Here is a 19,391-nt window from a genome sequence, read left to right as displayed (position 1 = left end):
AGTGTAAAAAGATATGCTGAAATGCAAGTGTGTGTATGTATATAACCAACTCATTATTTATCCTGTTCTCTTTCAGATTATTGGGCGTTTGATAACATTCTGGAGAGAGTTCCCTTAACCAAATCAAAATAAGTGTGTTCTTCAGCGTGTGGAGCCTGCCCCCACACACGGTACCTGCCAAACCACGGCCTTTACTTGTGTGTTTCGGTGTTTCCCGTGCGATCCTTCCTGCGGGAGCGCCTCGTGGGCCACGCCAGAGTTTACTCAGCGCTCAGTGGCTCCAATGGTGAAAATGACAAGGTCCAAAACTTTTCAAGCCTACCTACCCTCTTGCCACAGAACATATAGCTGCATCCACTGCAGAGCTCATCTGGCAAATCACGATGAGCTGATTTCAAAGGTAAGGTCTACTTTACCATCTATTTTCTGATAGAACATCTTAAATTCTTGGAATTAGCGGACATTTTTGTTAATTTTATATTTTTCTCATTTTGAAAGTGAATTCCTATCTGATAATGCATTTTTGGCCTCTATGCAATAACGCTCTAGAACTTGATGACTTTTAAAATTGACAAGTGTAAATAGGCTAATGTTTTTTGAATTATTATGCCTGGCTCTTCACAAAAATTTGTATGATAATGAGTCGGACCCTGTGGGCCATCAGTTGGTGTGTGTGTGTGTGTGTATATATAATATAATAGATATATTTTTATTTTTTTCCGAACAAGTAGGGCCTTCTTATAATGACTTTTAGCTCATTAAACATGCTTGGAGACCTGGTCTCTGTGACTGTGAGGGGATCCCGCCGGTGATGTCAGCGATGAAGGGAAATGGCCAAAAGGTGCTTTTCCCATAATGTGGAAACACTCATTTTGAGCGCTTACATGAAATCGCTGAGCTTGGGGGGGCCCCAACTGCATTGTCGGGGATCTTGCTGATGCTTAAAGCAACAGGACATAAAAGTACAGTCTTCCTGTACCAATTGCAGATATTTGTTCTGTAGCGCAAGCTACCCATAGAATTAAGTACTTTTCCATGGTCTGTTCCAGATGTCACTGGTTGTTATGCAGTGTATACATACCCAAAAACTGAATGCCCACAAGTTCAATGTATGGATGTAAGCTGTAATCAATACAAGCTGTACCAAAGTATTCCTAAAATGCTAAAAGGATTCAAGTAATTTCTGTGCACTATAAAATTACTCTGTATTCATGGGTTAGGATACATTTGAATCTGTATTCAAGTGCTGACGTAATTATGGCATTTGAGTAAATTATACAGTTTTATATATTTTTGAGTATAGCGCTAGGTCTGAGTTTATTTTCTGCCTTCTATATGATTCAATATAGGAGTGCTACTGATGAGTAGGTGCATAACATAGGCTACTAAGGTGTGTGCTTTAAGAAGCCCCAAGGCTTCATTGTAAATAGTTGGGCCCAATGAAGGTTGCATCTGTCTTTATTTATTATTTACTAGGCAAGCGTTTATTACATTCTTTTAAGTCTAATATTTTAAGCAAGTATTTAGAAAATCAGACGTGGTGTTCTTTCCAACCATTAGTCCTATTGAAATTCTGAATATATGGTTATTTAATTAAGGTATATATTTCCAGGATATACTCTGCCCACAAGATAAAGGGATGTACCGATCTATGAATATATATTTGCCGCTAAAGGTTTAATTGCATATGGACAACACAACCTTTTTTAAAAGAAGCTTTTTAAGTTTCTCTGGCAACAACCCATGAATACCTGTTGTTGTGTCACAGGATAATTAAAGGGTTCTCTCAGCCAAAATGATGAATGAGTCAAAATGTTATGACTATCATGCTATTTGGTTTGGTCATTAAAGGCCATGAGGGATGGTTTTTCTAATGCATTTAGGCAAAGAGGTGGTCTTTTCACCATGATTGTGTTTCTATTTGGTAGAATAGGGTTCTTCTGAGCGTTTTTAAGAAGCATACTTGGGTATGCTCCTTGCTCTCCCCTAGCCAGGGAGGCAATAGAAAAAGACTTGTCTCATTAAACTCCAGTAAGTAAAAAAAAAAAAAAATTCCTGCACCATCTGCAGGCAACAAAATACACCGGAGTCCACAGAAATTGAACTTACATTTGCATTTAATGTTAAAATAGCATTGAAGTGCTCTTCTAATAATAACATCCCCACCCCACAACATTATTTTTGGTTTTGGAATCCTAAACACTACATACTTGGCTTAAAACATCCAATTTTTTTTTCCAGTAACTAAAATTCCACTAAGAAGCCATTCATTGAGCTCCTTTTTATGCAGTATGGCATGTTTTTCTTTCTTTCTTTACAGCACGGCACTTCCGGAGCAGATACCTGTTCCTGGAGAGACCTGCTTCTGTCTGCAGTCTCAGCTGTCACTTCACTACCGCTTTTCCCCTGGGTAAATCTACCCTGCAATGCTATGAGCTCACTCTGAAAGCAAACTGATTATATTCATTCTGTGGTGGAGAGCTCTATAGCAGGCCTTTTTAAGGATCATGTTTCCCTAGAGCCAAAAATCTCCGACCTTCCTCTTGCGAACGCAGGCTTCTGAGTTCTTAACTCCTTTGCTGCAGCGAGAAAAATATACGGTATTTGTCGGTCCAGATAACAAAGTAATTTTAAGGGTTATGCAGCCTGGCCGGGATGGCATCGGTCCCAAATTTTGGCTTCCTGGTATTAACAGTCAAAGAAAGTCTCCGTAAATCTGTACACTAAAATAACCATGTCCTTAATTATCAAGATGCGGAAGAGAAAACACAAATCCATTAAGGTCAATGTTACTTTTTTTGTTTTTTGTTTTTTTATACTGTTTAGTAATTGTTTTGTGTATGTGTAAACTATATAGATCTATACTACCACCAAATTATTAATTATAATGTACTACAGCTTGCCAATATCCTGTATCTCTAATATGAGCTGATCTAAACCAAAGTAAAGAGACAGCAATAACCAGAATGTAGGTATTCCAATGATTTCACTTGTGATATCCCACAGACCAGTAGAACATTATATACATTTATATTATATATATATATAGGCTTGGACAAACAGGATATAACATTACAATTTGACTTACAGAAACAGGTCAGGAGTGCCCTGCTCAAAAGGGCTTACAATCTAGAGCAGACCTGGGCAAAGCACGGCCCGCGGGCCACATCCGGCCCGCTGAATAGCTCGGACCGGCCCGCAAAGAGTGTCCTGGTGACTCACCAATGAGTCCGGTGTCCCCCCCCCGCCCCGGTCACTTACCTTAAACTCCTGTGTTGGAAGCGTTTGTCTCGGGTGCCGGCGCTTTACGCTGGGCGCCGGCATATGACGTCAGACGCCGGCGATCAGCAGTGAAGCGCCGGCACCCGAGACAAACGCCTCACGCTTCCAACACAGGAGTTTAAGGTAAGTGACCGGGGCGGGGGGGGAGATCCTGAGAAGGGGGGGTTAGGGAGTTAGAGGGGAGATACTGAGAAGGGGGAGTTAGAGGGGAGATACTGAGAAGGGGGGTTAGGGAGGGAGGTCTTACTGTGTGTGTGTGTCTTACTGTGTTTGTGTGTGTGTGTGTCTTACTGTGTGTGTGTGTGTATCTTACTGTGTCTGTGTGTGTCTTACTGTGTCTGTGTGTGTCTTACTGTGTCTGTGTGTGTCTTACTGTGTCTGTGTGTGTCTCACTGTGTCTGTGTGTGTCTCACTGTGTCTGTGTGTGTCTCACTGTGTCTGTGTGTGTCTCACTGTGTCTGTGTGTATCTCACTGTGTCTGTGTGTGTCTTACTGTGTCTGTGTGTGTCTTACTGTGTCTGTGTGTGTCTCACTGTGTCTGTGTGTGTCTCACTGTGTCTGTGTGTGTCTTACTGTGTCTGTGTGTGTCTTACTGTGTCTGTGTGTGTCTTACTGCGTGTGTCTTACTGTGTTCATAGCTTATTCAGTTATTGTAATAAATATTTTAGCCCATTTTTTAGCTCAAAATATTTTTTCCTTTTTTTTCTCCTCTAAAATCTAGGTGCGTCTTATCAGCAGGTGCGTCTTATAGAGCGAAAAATACGGTATGCACTCCGAAGCCTTGTTCATTTTGTTCACTTCTGTGCTGTGCTAATAGTTATTCAGGCCTTACTTATTCAAGCACCTCTACCAATGACGTAGGCTTGAATAACTTTATTAAACAGCACATAAGTTAACAAAATGGACAAGGCTTCGGAGTTTGTAGTTTGTAGAGGTCTGGCCCTCTAAAACCATTACAATTTCTCATGTGGCCCCATGGGAAAATTAATTGCCCACCCCTGATCTAGAGGTATATTTTATATTCAATTACACCCTTTTTCCTTGTAGAGATGAAGAATCCCTTGTGGATAATTTGTTGTACACGTTATATTTTGTATATTGAGGATGCATTAATGTAAAAATATAGCATTACAGGAACATTTATTCTAGGATAGATTAGTCATCGACGCTTTCCTACGTCTGGGAAGATGTGCAAAGGAGAAGCAGCATGGAAAATCTGAGTTAAACTAGCCAAATAAAAATGTAAGGACTTTTTTGTTTTGGAAAATGACCTAATTAAAAGTAGCTTTTGAAATCTACTTCGTCCTAATAGTTCTGAAGTTTTAAGATCCGTGTCAATAATGTTTCATTGTTTATCATAGGTGCTGTTCCGCTCACACAGGATATTTTAATCACGAGAAAAATACAGAAGCTCTTAAGATTTTTTTTTTTTCTGTATCTGTGACTGCTTTTGCGTTACATGACAAGTGTTCCCAACAGAAGTCTTCAATGAGGCAAAATCGAACGTGATTTGAAAATGATTTCTTGAAAAAGTTTGGCATTCAACAATGCTAATGTTGCATTCAGTGATAAAAGCAGAGTAGGTTGAACAGCACATCTAAAGTGCTGGGAAGTGTATTAAATGTATAGCTGCACATAGTGATGCGCTTACTTTTTGCTTTCATACTTCCGGAACTTCCCAGGTCAGGCTACTTAGAGCCCTTCCTCTTCTGGAGCAGTATGAGGGCTGAGTTAGTCTTTTTTTATGCCTTTTTGGGAGGGAATGTGGCCAGGCATCGAGGGGGGAAAAGTGAGAAGAATGCGGACATGGCCACATGACTCTCCACTTCCCAGGAAAATAAGAAACTGGCACAGAGATCCGGGGAAGTAAGACTTCGCCTAGAGAGAGATTCCAACTGCTTTACTATATATATTAGAACAAAAGGATAGTGTAATGTCCCAGACAACCTCACCAAAAAATGAATTTAAGGTACTCTATGAACACTCCTTTAAAAATGAAAAAAAAAAAAAAAAAAAAGCACTTGCCTTAGGGAGCAGCTGCAGCTCTCCTATTACATAGTACAAGGATTCTTGACACTGCTGGAAGCTCATTAGACCTCATTTTGCGTTGGAGCTGACTGGTGGTAAATATTGCATGGTACGTGATGTTTGGCTTCCATAGAAAATACTGAGAGGGGTAGGAGCAAACTCGGAGAGGGCACTATAATTTAAAGGCACCAAGTATATTATGATTGAGAGTGCATATTATGGCTGAAGTGCCCCCTCTAAATGTTCTTCTGATTTACTCTTGGCTTCTGTTAAAATGAAATGCAGAGAGGAAAAAACATTTGTCGGTAGGTTCAGTATCGGTAAGCAAAGTCTTGCTTCCAACGCCTGCATTTAGATTCGTATCATGCCTAGATGCCCTTGTGAGACTCCGCTCCTTGAGTGAGCTGGGGGTAGAGGTAAAAATGCCATGTTTTATAGAAAAGTCTCAGTTCAGCATATACTAAAATAATCTGTGGATTCCAACCCATCTTGGGAGCAGAAGCCTAAAGGCCAGGCTCTTGTGCAGCAGGGATAGATATTTATTTATTTATTTATTTATTTATTTTGGAGGGGGGTAAATTGGCACCTTGCTTAGTTCTCAGAGAAGTGTTAATTTGGTGCTGGAATTTAAGCCATTGAGTCCCACAACTGGCAACCCCTTCTCGTTTGCTTCACTATTAAATACAGTGTAAATAATATTTAAATAATGGGACCAGACCCATCTCATGTAAATTGTTCTCCAATGGTAGGCCAGGTTTGCAGCTGTTAAATATTTTATAGACATACCTATAAACTTGTGCAGAATTTTTGTAAAATTGCGTATGAGGGGTTGGCTAAAAATAAGCCTTATCGATAAAAGTAATGCAATGGGGCTTCTACAATTTAAGACTGGAAACTCATTTGATCCAAATGAGCCGTAAATCAGTTTTAAGTGAATAGGTTTGATGCATTAGAATATTCCATGGCATGATGATACTTCCAGTTTTCTCAGTGTATAACCAAAAAATGTTCAGTAATTTAACAGTTTTAATTTAAAAAAAAAAAATAAAAATCTGCAGTTAGATTTTTTTTTTTCTTTTGCCCCATTTTTTGATAAGGATGCTTTATACAGTTGTCATGGTTACAAAGACATGTATAGCGATAAGACAGATAAACTTCAGATTTTAAATGGAAAATGTTCACCTGTGAAATTAATGCTTTTAGAGAAGCAGTTGATTATCTGGTAGTGTTGCATGTTTGTCGGGCATTAAATTCTAAGTATTTAGGCAGATTTGTTCAATGTAAAGGAAGGCATTTAGCCCGTGATTTATGTTGTACTGTATAATGTTTATCTAAAATCAGATCATCCTCCAGTTATTTGCATTTAACACATCAGATTTTATTAATTTGATATATTCTACTTTTGATATAAACACATGCATATATATTACATTTTTATTTTTTTTTAATTATATGCAGTCCTCTCTTCAGATTAAGGTTTGGTGTGATTATTTATTCGTATCTACTTTTTGTATTATATGCCACTTTGCTATTAAACTAAACTCCCTGTTTTATAGCCTAGTGTCCTAGAATGTTGGTAACTTTACAGCATATGGATAGAAGTTGTGCTTATATTTACTCCAATACTCGGTTAATCATTTATTATTATTATTAAAAATCAATCCTGAGACAACCCTCTTAGGTAGTCAGGATTCATATTACTTAAGCAAAGTGGGAGGGAATTTTTGTCTTTTTTTATTTTTTATTTTTTCCCTTTCTTTCTTATTAAAATTCAGTCTATATTGTCCTTCCATATAATAATGCAGTACCTCTTCATTATGATTTATGTATCAGAAACTGAAAAGATCTGTGTTAAGCTGTAGAATTACACCAAATTCCCATTGCGTAATAACTGCATTATCAAAAATCAAGTTTGGCAAGGGTCCGTTAGTATAAACAGAAAACATACTTTGGGTTTATGCTAATCACTGTAGAAGAAAACTGGCATTGGATTTTACAGAAAACGACAAATTAACATGTTGGCTTACTGTGCGTGTCACACACTTTAGGAGGTTTTGCATTATGTAAGTAATTAAATAAGGCCTAATACACAATAAAATATTCTAATTTAAGTGCTTTGAAATGGCAGTGCTATCCTTACTGCTACAGTTTATGCAGTGGATTCCAACCTCTATTCTACCCAACATAGCCTCCATAGCAGTTTTCCCCTGTGCTGGCTGTGTAAGGGCAGAGTTTCGGGACATGAACATGACACCATGTCCCACCGTTCCGAACAGAGGATGTGCAATTGGGGTTGCTGCGTAGGGCAGAGTCCCATTAAATGCTCCTTTATTTGGAAATACTTTTTATAGCATTTTTACCTGCCCCTTACCCTGTTTGTTACTCATTCAAAATACTAGCCTTAAGAATGGACACTACAGCCATCCTGTGTGCTTTCATACGAAAGATAGCAGAGGGGTACCTAGCAAATGGATGGTGGGCATTCTGCAGAATCCAGTTAGCTCTGGCACTTATAATTATCTGTTCAGGTTATTTGAAGACACATTAAAGTACTTTCATATGCATGCATTGTTCAAGGGTCTGCCTGGGGCACTAGATTTTGTAATTAAAACATTTGTAGTAATAATTTTCAATGCTGCAACAACAAATTAATGATTGCTTTACCCCGAATACAAGATGTGGACACGTGTGCTTACAGTACAGTAACGTATCGTATACTAGGTAAACAAAGATAGGTGAACGCACAGCCTAACAAGTTTTAAAAGGCATAAACATTCGGATTCCCGGGTTGCTACTAGAAAATTGACCAATAGGTGCAGGAAGCAAAGCCAGAATTCAGCACATATCCAGCAAATACCATTCAAACATCTATCCAAGGCTCTACCACTACTTCTTCAAAGTACCCCAAGTTTGGCAAGTCCTATCTATTTTTTCATGGCTATATTGCTTACCAAGGAGGTCAATCAGTGGGACTGCTTTGCATTTAAACCCAAAAGAGACACTGAAGCTATTTAATCTCTGGACACCATTAATGAGGCACCTGTGTGGCAGGAAGGGCTGAGAAATAAATGGCCATGTAGTGTGACGGAATCCCCAATATTTATGCCTCCTTTGTATATTTTGAATGGTATTTGCTGAATGTGCCATACAGATTGGGTCAAACCCAGCTGCAAGCTGTCTTTTCCATGATACCAGATCACGGATGGGGCTAGAACTAAGCAACTGTACAAGGTATAAAAATGTAACTTGTTTTTTTATATGGTGGCTGAATGTATTGTTACCAGGCAACATATGAGTTATAATTAATAGCGTAAAAATTTCATAAGTCGGTCTGATAACTGGGTGGCAAAAAAGAAAATCTGTACAAAGATTGAATTCCCAAAATTTAGTTTGTACTTGCACAACTCTTGGTACTATTAAGAGTGAATGAGTCTTAGTTGTATTGGTAGTTTTTTTGTGTAAAAGCTAAACATTTTCTGGGGGCTCAAGGTTTTTAATTGTCTTGACTTAGAGCATTCAGACATAGAGTTGCACTGACAGATTAGCTATGGTAAAGCTAAAGCTTTTCCGTTTATATGTCCTTGCTATAGACCTACACGGTCTAATCTTCCTACACAGCTCAGCGGCAAGTTCCATCCTATTAATTATGAATGACGAAAAATGTGTCAGCAATTGTATTTCTGGGTGTTGACGCCAAGGAAAATCCATCGCTATTCTTATCTCTTGATACCCACTACGTACCTGCTTAGCCCCGTTGTAAGCAATTCCTAAGCAGCTATATATTGCTGAACATTGGCTTGCATTTCTGAATCTACTGCATGCATCTATTCTCTCTATCACAGTGAGAGGCTATTATGGTTTATTCAATTCCTGTTTATAACCCTGGCAACCAGGCAAATTACAGAGGAAAAAAATACTTTAGTACAATTCTTGAAACCGCATCTGAGCTTGATATCTGATTATGTAATTGCAGAAGAGGCTATTTTGTCCCAATCTGTTCCATGGTGGAATATACTGGCCTAGGTTCTGGAGGCAAAAGTCCTCTCCTGCATTAACGTAATGATTGGGCTCCTTGGGGCACTGCTTTTCCGCAGGCTCGTTGGGGAGATTAGACCTGGCCTGTTTTTAACCTACTGAGGTCTATGCCTAGCCAACAAAGCACCTATTATATTTCACACCCGATGCCAGAATGTCCTTCCGAGGTGCCGCACCATGATGTGATGTCAAGTCCTGTAATCAGCACAAAATAAGTTTGATGCAACAACAGAGGACACTTGGGTGAAGCCTGGGGCTGCATCCCACTACTTGATCCCTGCAGCCCACCACTGGGAAAGGAGTTATGTCCGTTAACATTGTGAGTGTTTTTACTACTCAGGTAAATGATAATCTTTGACAATCTATCACTACTTGAGATAGAGAGATCTCTAAGGGGGAAGTCTGAGCTCACAGAACATTCAAATTTAAATTGAAATCTGTAGAGCCTTGAGTTGATGCAGTAGGTTACTTGAGGGTTTGCAAATCTGACTTGATTTGAAATTGTATCAAATGAGGTGAATGACACTTTCTTTAGAGTTAGTAAGCATTTAAGAAGTTGTTGTGTCTTCTACTGCTCTTTATAGAAGTGAAAAGAGCATAGCTTCAATGATGTTGCAGTAAGAAATCAGGACAGCACTTCTATAAACTTTGGCCAGAAACCTAATGTGAACAATTTATACACTTTTTTTTGTTTGATTTGGTGTCTATAGATTATGCCGGTGTCTACCTAGTTATCACTAGAAACGTCAAATTTGACAGCATGGAAACCATATGGCCCCTCTAGTCTGCCCATAAATCCTGATTTAAAAACTTTAATCAGTCCTTGGTTTCATGTTGGATCTGCTGGGAGGCTGTACCAATATCTATCACCCTTTCGGTAAAACTAACATTTTTGCTTTGTTTTCCTACCCTCCTTTCCTTCTATTGGGTTGTAGTTTTTTGGGGTGACCGTAAATGCCAGTAAGGAACAATTTTGTCCAGACTCGGGCCATGGCACTGCCTTTAGTTTGGTCAGACGACAGCTAATGGTTGCTACAGGCCCCAGAACACTAGCACCTAGGACTTCCAACCAGGAGAAATTGCCCCATCAGTCAACTCTCTGGTGGGTTAACCCACGTTCTCGGCAACAGTCATTTTGGCAACTGGGAACACCACATTAGGTTAGGGACTCTGTTTTATCGCGTATTCTGTCTGTTTAGGAAATATAATTCCTTTACCATAACGTATGCTGTAAGATGGGGTACTTGACTATTTTTTTTTTTTTTTTATTTTATGTAATGTATGGTTTTAAAATTGTAACAGAAAACAAATCAGTTTGTCTTACACCATCACAGTCAGACCCATGCAAATGGACAACCAAATTACTAGATGCATAAAAATAAATCTGTTTTTATTTCTGTATATGCTTAACAGAACCTATACCCGTTTTTTGTTGTTTTTTTTGGGGGGGGGGGGGTTTCTTCTTCAAAGGAATAGTATGTGGCTGTTTTTTCTACAAATATTCATGTTCAACACTAAATCTTTATTAAGCAAGTGTGGTGCTTAAGTTGTTCCAATTGCCATAGCAACTTTGCATTTCTTTTCGTTTTTGAAAAATTGCTTGCAATGTAAATATATTTTAATATTACTTTGGGAATAAATGCACAGTAGACACGTTGATTAATATCTCGAACATACTTTTCTTTTTTCCTTAACTTTCTAAAACCATCAGGCAGCCAAGAATCCTGACCATTGTCCATTTAGGCATTTTCATAATCTGTGGGTGGAATCCGTGGATAGTGTTTCAGCATAGCCATGGAACAAGGACACACTTTGTGTTGCTGTAACAAACTAAATATATAATGTTGGAACCTTGTAACAGACCATGTTAAAAGAAAATAATAAAGTGTTTATTTAAGTGTGGCTATCTGATCATATGTTGTTTTGCAGTAGAAAACACATAAAAAAAACCACAAAAAAACTATTTTTCTTTCTTTCTATAAACACACAGATCATTTTGGATTTGCACTGAACCGTTTAGTCTGTTCTAGATAGGCAGATCCCAGTAGGGTTCAATCCTGAATCCTGCCGTTAACAGAAGATACGTTGGAAACTAGTATCTGTGTAAATCCAACATTTTGAAGTAAAAGGGCTGCTGTCCCCTTCATGGACTTGCTGGATGATGCCCTGAATATCCGGGTCAACTTCTTATTTCTTCAGGCAGGGGAGTGTTTCACCATTCCCACTCCCCTTCCACTTCCTGCTTGCCCACTCATCATCAACTACAGGTTGTTTGGGGCTAGCGTTGGCCCGCATGTGGCTAGCCCAGGTGCAAGTGTAACTAATTTCATACTTTACTTGTTGCAATTTGGTAGGATTGTCTTGGATATCTTTGTTAAAACTATGCAAAGGCAATGAACATTTGTTAATAGTATGGTAAGAGAGTTTAAGAAGAAGGGAGTGGTTTAGGCCATAGTGGAGAACTTTATCCAATGTACTGGGAAAATGAAGCAGTGGTAAACTCTGCCTGCCCAATTGATGTCAGTCCCGTGTCATCCATTATAGTTTGCCAATTGTTTGACCTTTTCCACCAGGTAGACCTTGCCTTCGTTTCTCTTTATGACTTGGTGTTTCACAAAGCCAAGTTTTAAATGGAGCATGTGACCATTTACGATTAAAATACAATTAATTGAATTCAAAAAGAATATGTGAGCATGTGAATTTTGGACACGGGATTAGCGCTTAAAATTAAGGTACAGAGATGGCACTTCAGCTGTAAGCAAGTGGCTTAAAAAGGGAATGTGGTTAAAATTGAGTAAACCTTTCTCAGAAGCAGCTGAAGTTTTGAAAGAGAATGAACTCCCTTGGTGGAATTATTGAACATTACATGCTGCATATAGAAGCGGCTGTATTTGAATGGGCTGATATTGTTACAGAAAGAAAAGAACATTTTATATCAGTGCTAGTATTTTTTGTTGCAATGTACTTTAGTTGTTTCTCAATTTACAGTCCATGCGTGCATATTAAATGCATATACAGTATGATATTGCAATATTTTGTCATGTAATTTGAGCCATCTCTCTCTAGATGGGAACATTGGATTGTTTTTACAGTATTACTCAATTGTGCCCGGTATTACAGGGAATTTAATAATATATAAACACTTATTATATGAAGAAGTAGCAAAAAATGGAACTCCAGTGTAATTGTATACAATTGATATGGTTTGTTTTTCCTTTCTTGACATTATAGTGCACATATTTAAATGTTTTTGGGTTTTTTACATTTAACTTCATGCATGCGCCAAACAAATATTAATATGGAATATATAAATGTGTTATTGGCAGTTACTCCCTAACATGCAATGCTTCTACCCCCAAGCTACTAAGTGTCCTACTTTTATTTGTGATAGTTACCCATGTTATAAATACAGTCGTTTGTACTGTGTGTGTGGTCCTAGATGGCAATTGTGTCAAGCAATCTTCTTTTTCTTCAGGTAAAATTATAAAACAGGTATAATTTGAAACTTTACATATGTTGTGCCATTTTAATTTGTGCATTTAACTGTCCATTTCGCAACTGTCTCTTTGACTTAATATTGAATGTTTGACATAGACCCATAACTAAAATTTTAGCAACTGAGACCCCACAAACATTGCCCTTGATTTGGGCACAAACGTCTCAGAGATGCCTGAAGAAGATCTGGTCAACTTGGGGCTGAATCAATAAACCTGTTAACTTGTTGTTCTTGGCCCCGAGAGGTTAATCTTTGAGTCTCATGTAATATACCCCACTTGGTCTGTATGCATGCTTGGCACATAAACTGGACAAGTTTCGCTTCCTCTGTCAACTAGGCCACCAGCAGGGGTGCAGAGCACTTTGGATATTCTGGAAAATAAGACAAGGATGCACCTCTTTTTGTTTTTTGCTTGGCATATATCTTCATGCTGCTCTTGGGCCAAATCTTCTTTATCTCTGATATTCTAATTTAAGAAAATGTCTTTAGATACATGACTTATCTTAAACATCATCTCAAAAGAAGAACCCAATACTAAAATTGGATTTATTTGGGATATTTATTAAAAAAAAAAAATTTGGCATGCTAATGCACTGATACCGACCCTTGTGTTCTACTATGTCCATGGTTTTTTTTTGGTTTTTTTCTTCTACAATGAGAGATTTGTGCGTTGACAATAATATGCAGTATGAATCACAGACCTCATAAAACTGTAAATGTATAGTTTGTGTGTCTCACAGAGCTGCATAGGAATAAAACTTCTTGTGATCTGCTCCTAAAAGTGATGTTTGCACTTCTCTCATCTTCCCTCCCTCTGACCCTTGAGCATGACCTCATGCGAACGCACAGGGTAGAGGAGGGATGTTGCGCACTGAAGGCTACGTCGGAAAATGTTGCTGCGTGCGACATTCTGAAAGACTTCCCGTGCAACTTGCAAAAAAACCTGCACTCCGAATTCATGGATGTTACTGATATCACTGATGAAAGTGATCAAGGGCTAAGAACCTGTCCTGGGTCTTTGGGCCGGCGTTGGTTGGCTACCCTGTGTTGAAGCTCAATCCCCTGATGATCATGCAGGCAAAGGTTATGATGCTAGTTTCTGGAACCACAGTCCCTCCGACTAACAAATGTAGTTGGAGGCAAGCACTGATCCAAAGCCTGACCCTGGGTCGGGCACTCTCACTAACATACATTGAGTTAAACACTCAGCACTAATGCACACTCCCAGACACTCGCTTATGCTAACACACTTTCACTAACCTACCCAGACACGTAATCTAACCTATCCAGACAAAGATGTTTCCACAGTAAAATATCCACGTACACTAACCTACCCAGACAGACACCTGTTCACATACTGATTTATCTCCCCACACACCAATACCCAGACACACACACACACACACGTACATGCATAGGCACACAAACGGCATCTTTGATGGAGCTCGACGTGCTACTCCTATGGGGGCCTTGCCACGGGCCACATGTTGAACACCCCAGTACTATGGTCTCCTCCCTTTTACACCAGAGGGAAAACGGCATTTCTATTAAGCACATGTCACTCATTAGATGATCTCAGATTATGAATAAACCGTAGTAATGCAAAACATAGCATATTTGTGTACTGAAATATCCTTCCCCTTGAATCTATCTATAACTGGCTTATTTACCCTATATCTAGATAAAAAGGAACTTTAACCTTTCACTGCCCAAAGGATGAAGAGCATATTGTTTTGCAAAGTCTCCCCTCTGGAATTGAAACTTAAAACATGATGGTCTATTTTAATTGCAGAAAATCTGATTAAACTTTTATTTACAACAGGGTATTATAATAAATGGCACAGTGCAAATATGGTGCATAATAATTTTTTTTGTCTCCTTTTTGAATTGCAGTCTTTTCAAGGAAGTCAAGGTCGGGCATATCTATTCAATTCTGTGTGAGTATCATTAAATTTGGAGCAACTTATTTTGCATTTTTTTTTTCTTCCAATAATGAAACCTTTTTACATGTCCATTTATGGAATATCAGTTTTGGCTGGTTTGTGGCCAAAACTTATAGGTCAAAAAGTCCATATGATACCAGCAGCCGTGTTCTTTGAGCTATTAATACAGAAGACCTAAAATGCTCCCAGAACATCGCGAATTAGAGCCTCCGTACATGACTTTTGTCGCCCTTTGGGTTTCTATCGCTTTACACAAGTTCTGTTAGCTAAATATACCCACTATATAATATACACTGGGCTCCTCCAAAAGGCCCTTCTCCATCATCCTCTGGGTGCCGTCCTGTAATTTATAGTCCTTTTTTGTGTGCTTTTCTGTGTTTTGAAAGCACAAATGTAGACAAAATGTCAAAATGAATAGAGATACTGACTGTTGGGAGAAATCCAGATGTAGCTCCAGTAATTTTTACCTAAAAATAACGACCCCAAAAGTGCCCCCCCCCCCGGCAACAAGTCATTTTTCAGTGTATTTTTCAACTAAGCTCACACTCTCAAAACTGTTTTCCCTGCTTCTAAGCATTTACAGTATGTGGGATTACATCTGTGTGTACAGAACAAAGTACTCTTTCTTCATGGAATAGGGCCGTTTGTTTTGCTTTAAAAAAAGCCAGGGCTACCACAATCCACTCAGTTACAAACTAGAGAAGGTTGAACCCACTGTACTCTTTAACAAATCCAGAAATACAATGAAATGCATAATCTGCTTAATTACTCTGTAGTTCCTAGAGTTGGGTTAACCTAAATGCCATGATTTATTTTCTTTTAAATTTGAGTTGTGACCTATAATGTTTTTAGAAAGTGGAAAGTAAGATGTTAATGACCTTCACCATTCTGCATTTAAACTGGTGGATATGAAAGCCTTTTTACAAAAAAAAAAAACATGCCAGACCTCAGCATTTTTCACATGATCTCTGTTTGCCAAACCCTCTCTGTACTAAGGCTCTGCCAGTCTACACACTATACCCAACAAAAACAATTCCAGCAGTCTAAGGAGAAGAAAAGCTCTATTTAAAATAGATTTTTCAATGGAAATTGGCCCAATATTACAATATCACCAGTTCATTAACTGTTATACACATTCAATCAACTCTGATCCTTGCACATGAAAATTACGTTACGCATAGCCTTTGTAAAAAGTATGCGCTGTAATCCACTAGGTAATTTTCTGCATATTTTTTTCAGCTCGCACATCATATAAATATAAACCAACTTTTTTGATGTCCAAAGAGTTTTGTTTTTTTTTCTTTTTTTTTATATTGGATGTGACTGTAGGTATTGGCAGGAATGGTAGTTTGCCATTTTTGAGTGTAACTTCCACTCAAAAGGGGCTACTACTGGTAATACAAGGATACAATTTACACCCGTATGTTACTTGCATAATTTAATTTCTAAACAAACATCCCTTTGTAGAGAAGTTGTGACCTGCAGCTTACGATCATACACATACCCAGAAAATAGGGGCCGAGAGAGCTGGGGGCCATGGCATTAATGAAAATCTATGCAATTTAAGATCTACAGTGCTTCATATAGAACTAAAATTCTTCCACGAGTGCATCTATTCTAAGCAATCTATATATCCAGACAATTACAAAAAGGGCATCGGACTGTTCTGTACTGTTGGACCTACTGGATATTGCTTTCATAGATCAGATCAGTATTTTATCTAGAAAACAAAAAATGGCGTTTGATTCATAACTCTTGAGTAAACATGTTTTCATATTTTATTAGACTATACCGAAATTATAACTACATTATGTAACTGTGAATTTGCTTTATTATTAGATTAACTGTGTCCTTTATGTGCATTTTACTATGTATGTACAAATACTATTTACTTCTTATGATGTCTTTGGAGGATCAGTTAAGAGGTAACCTTTAGGTATGTGTGTCATATATCCATTATTCTTCAAAGAGCTAGACAAGTATGTTACTTTTATTATGCTGCCAATAGTCCACTGTACTACGATGACCCTCTAGAAAATAGGAGTGTCTCTGTTCTGCTTCTGTATCTGTTTTATTAATATAGCATATGAGATCTTGATAAAGTGAGAACTAACCTTTTAATGTTCCTTTATGTCTCAATATCCAGTGTTAACGTGGGTTGTGGGCCTGCGGAAGAGCGTGTGTTACTCACTGGGCTTCATGCGGTAGCCGATATCTACTGTGAAAATTGCAAAACAACACTTGGCTGGAAATATGTGAGTATTGCATATGTGTCAGGGTGATTGAAGGGGTTGTTATGTCCTTGTGGTGTTTTCAGAGATCAGTAAAACAAAACTATGCTGCACCTTAATTTACATGATGACCGACTACTGTCAGCAGGCACCGGTCCTGCGTAGCAAACCTGGCTGTGCCATTTGTGGAGAAGCCTGTAAGACAGGCTGGGTGCCGCCTTCAGCAAAGTAGAAGGGATGTTAGGGGAACCAAAGCAAAAATTATGTTTGGATTCTGGGGAAAACGCATCAAGTAGGCATGAAAGTAAGCAGCAATGTATATATGTTAAATTTAGTATGAGCTCATTGCCCAGATCTGTTAAAAGCCTAGCAAAATATTTGGGGGCTTAGCACCCCTGCACAAGTCGCTAGACTTGGCATGGGATCAGGAAAACAGGGATGCAGAATAAAGAAGTGGGGGAAATAAAGATAAATTAAAAATAAAACTAATCCAAAAAATAAGTATTTAAAAACAGTTTTTCAGCAATAGTAGTACCTATCTTGATGAAGAAAATTAAAAGCACATTTGGAGAGGGTGTGCAAAAATGTTAGCTTATGTTTTAGTCCTAATATCGTCTTCTATGTATTAGTGTAGTTTAAAGCACATGAAAAATTAAATCTGGATGATTAAACATGGCAAAAAAAATTGATCATCACGGGCCTCTTGTTTTATGAAGTAGGTATCCCCCCTACCATTAACCTTTTGCAAAGCCCTATTTTTTTTCTAGTATATAACTGTCTTATGTATAGTGAAGTAAAAGTCATATTAATTTAGTTTGTTTTCTAATATTTCCTCATCTGAAGAACATGCTTACATGACTTTATAGCTAAACCCAATGGGCCCTTGTCTGTCTTGATCATAGAATGGTTTTCTGCATCTCGTCACGTGACTAAATTCGGGAGTAGATTGTAGACCCAAATTTGGCATCTTGAGATTCTACAAAAAAAAAACCTGCATTTTTTTTTATTTTTTATTCTTTTTTAAATTGTGCGACCAGCCTAATTTTATTGTCCACCTGTCAAAGGCTCGTTATTTATTGATATTGTATAGAGAGATCTATTTTTTCTTGTTTTTTTTGCCAGGAACATGCATTTGAAAGCAGCCAGAAGTATAAAGAAGGAAAATACATCATTGAATTAGCTCACATGATCAAGGATAATGGCTGGGATTGAAACAGCGGTCCCTCTAAGAAGTCTGAGAAGAACATCCAGCTGAACGTTATACCCTTAGAATGATCGAGTAACTGAGTGCTTGGTTTCATATAAGTCAGAGGCTGTGCCGCATGGAGCATCCTCTCAGCCGTAATCCATCATTCTTGGTGAATGACCTCTCAATTTCTGACACTCTGTCTCTTTGCTTTGTATCCCTTTTGTGAGTTGCCCTTGGCCTCATCCTGCTCTTTCGTAGAGTTGGTTAAAGGAAAGAATTAAGAGCCTCACAGCCCAGTCACTTCTTTTACTGTTAAAGTTGATTTAAAGCTGTATGTATGGCATAAGGAATGAGACACACTGGGTGGGTGAGGTCATGGATTAAAACTGGAAAAAAAGGATGGAGTTGTTGCTAGTAAGTCAGGGTTGTATGGTGGAATTTTGTTAAAGGTTCTTTCCTAAGGAAGGGGAAAACCTTGCTGCTTACTTTCAGGAAATGCTTGGTTATGAACATCTACCTTGCAGATACCAAAAATGTATATGTCCAAGAAAGTACAAAGACCGGAACTACCCCTATCCATGGTAATGCTGCAATCCAATTATATTGGATATGGCCAAATGGTACTTTCCCCCTCCTACATCTATTAGAATGATTTAACACAAGATCAATGAATCTAGATCTTGTTTGGTTTATGGGGGTTTTGTTGGTATTATTATTATTATTATTCCCAAACTGCACCTTAATCCCTGCACATTATATACTGAATGTCCAGATTCACTATACCAGTAATGATGTAGTCTTCACTGAATAAATCACCAAGGGAACATTACAGATTGTACCTGATAAAAAATAAATAAATAATAATAATAATAATTAAGACCCAATAATTTTCATAAAATGGGGGTCCAGCATCTGTCACAGTACAAAGTATGAAATGAACATCCATCTACACAGCAGCTTAAGTGCTGTACCACAGTACTGAATCACCAGATGCATAGTCATCATTGTGGATTATTTGCACAAGTATAAACTAGGAGCCAAATATTTAATTTACTTTCTAATAGAGAGCCCAAAAAGGAGCATATTTGAGTTTTAGATTAAACGATGGGGATAAGTAGTAACTGTATAACGTATATTATAATTTGCCTTTTGCCTCTATTGATCTGGGTGATCAATAGTCATACTGA

General features: G+C 38.2%; 1 protein-coding gene across 1 annotated transcript; it reads left to right on the top strand.

Moving 5' to 3' along the window:
- Positions 1-283: 283 nt before the first annotated feature.
- On the top strand, positions 284-18,227 carry LOC149274314 (protein yippee-like 2). The gene is made up of 4 exons (XM_089505630.1): positions 284-400; positions 14,735-14,778; positions 16,931-17,039; positions 18,138-18,227. The coding sequence occupies exons 1-4, from the start codon at positions 284-286 to the stop codon at positions 18,225-18,227; spliced, it is 360 nt and encodes a 119-aa protein (XP_089361756.1).
- Positions 18,228-19,391: the final 1,164 nt, after the last annotated feature.

This window comes from Sceloporus occidentalis, unplaced genomic scaffold, assembly GCF_023333645.1.
Source record: "Sceloporus occidentalis isolate IW3139 unplaced genomic scaffold, rSceOcc1.0.p SCAF_336, whole genome shotgun sequence".
Taxonomy (NCBI): Eukaryota; Metazoa; Chordata; class Lepidosauria; order Squamata; family Phrynosomatidae; genus Sceloporus; species Sceloporus occidentalis.
Note: the sequence above shows the minus strand (reverse complement) of the source record. Positions and strands in the feature narration are given on the sequence as shown.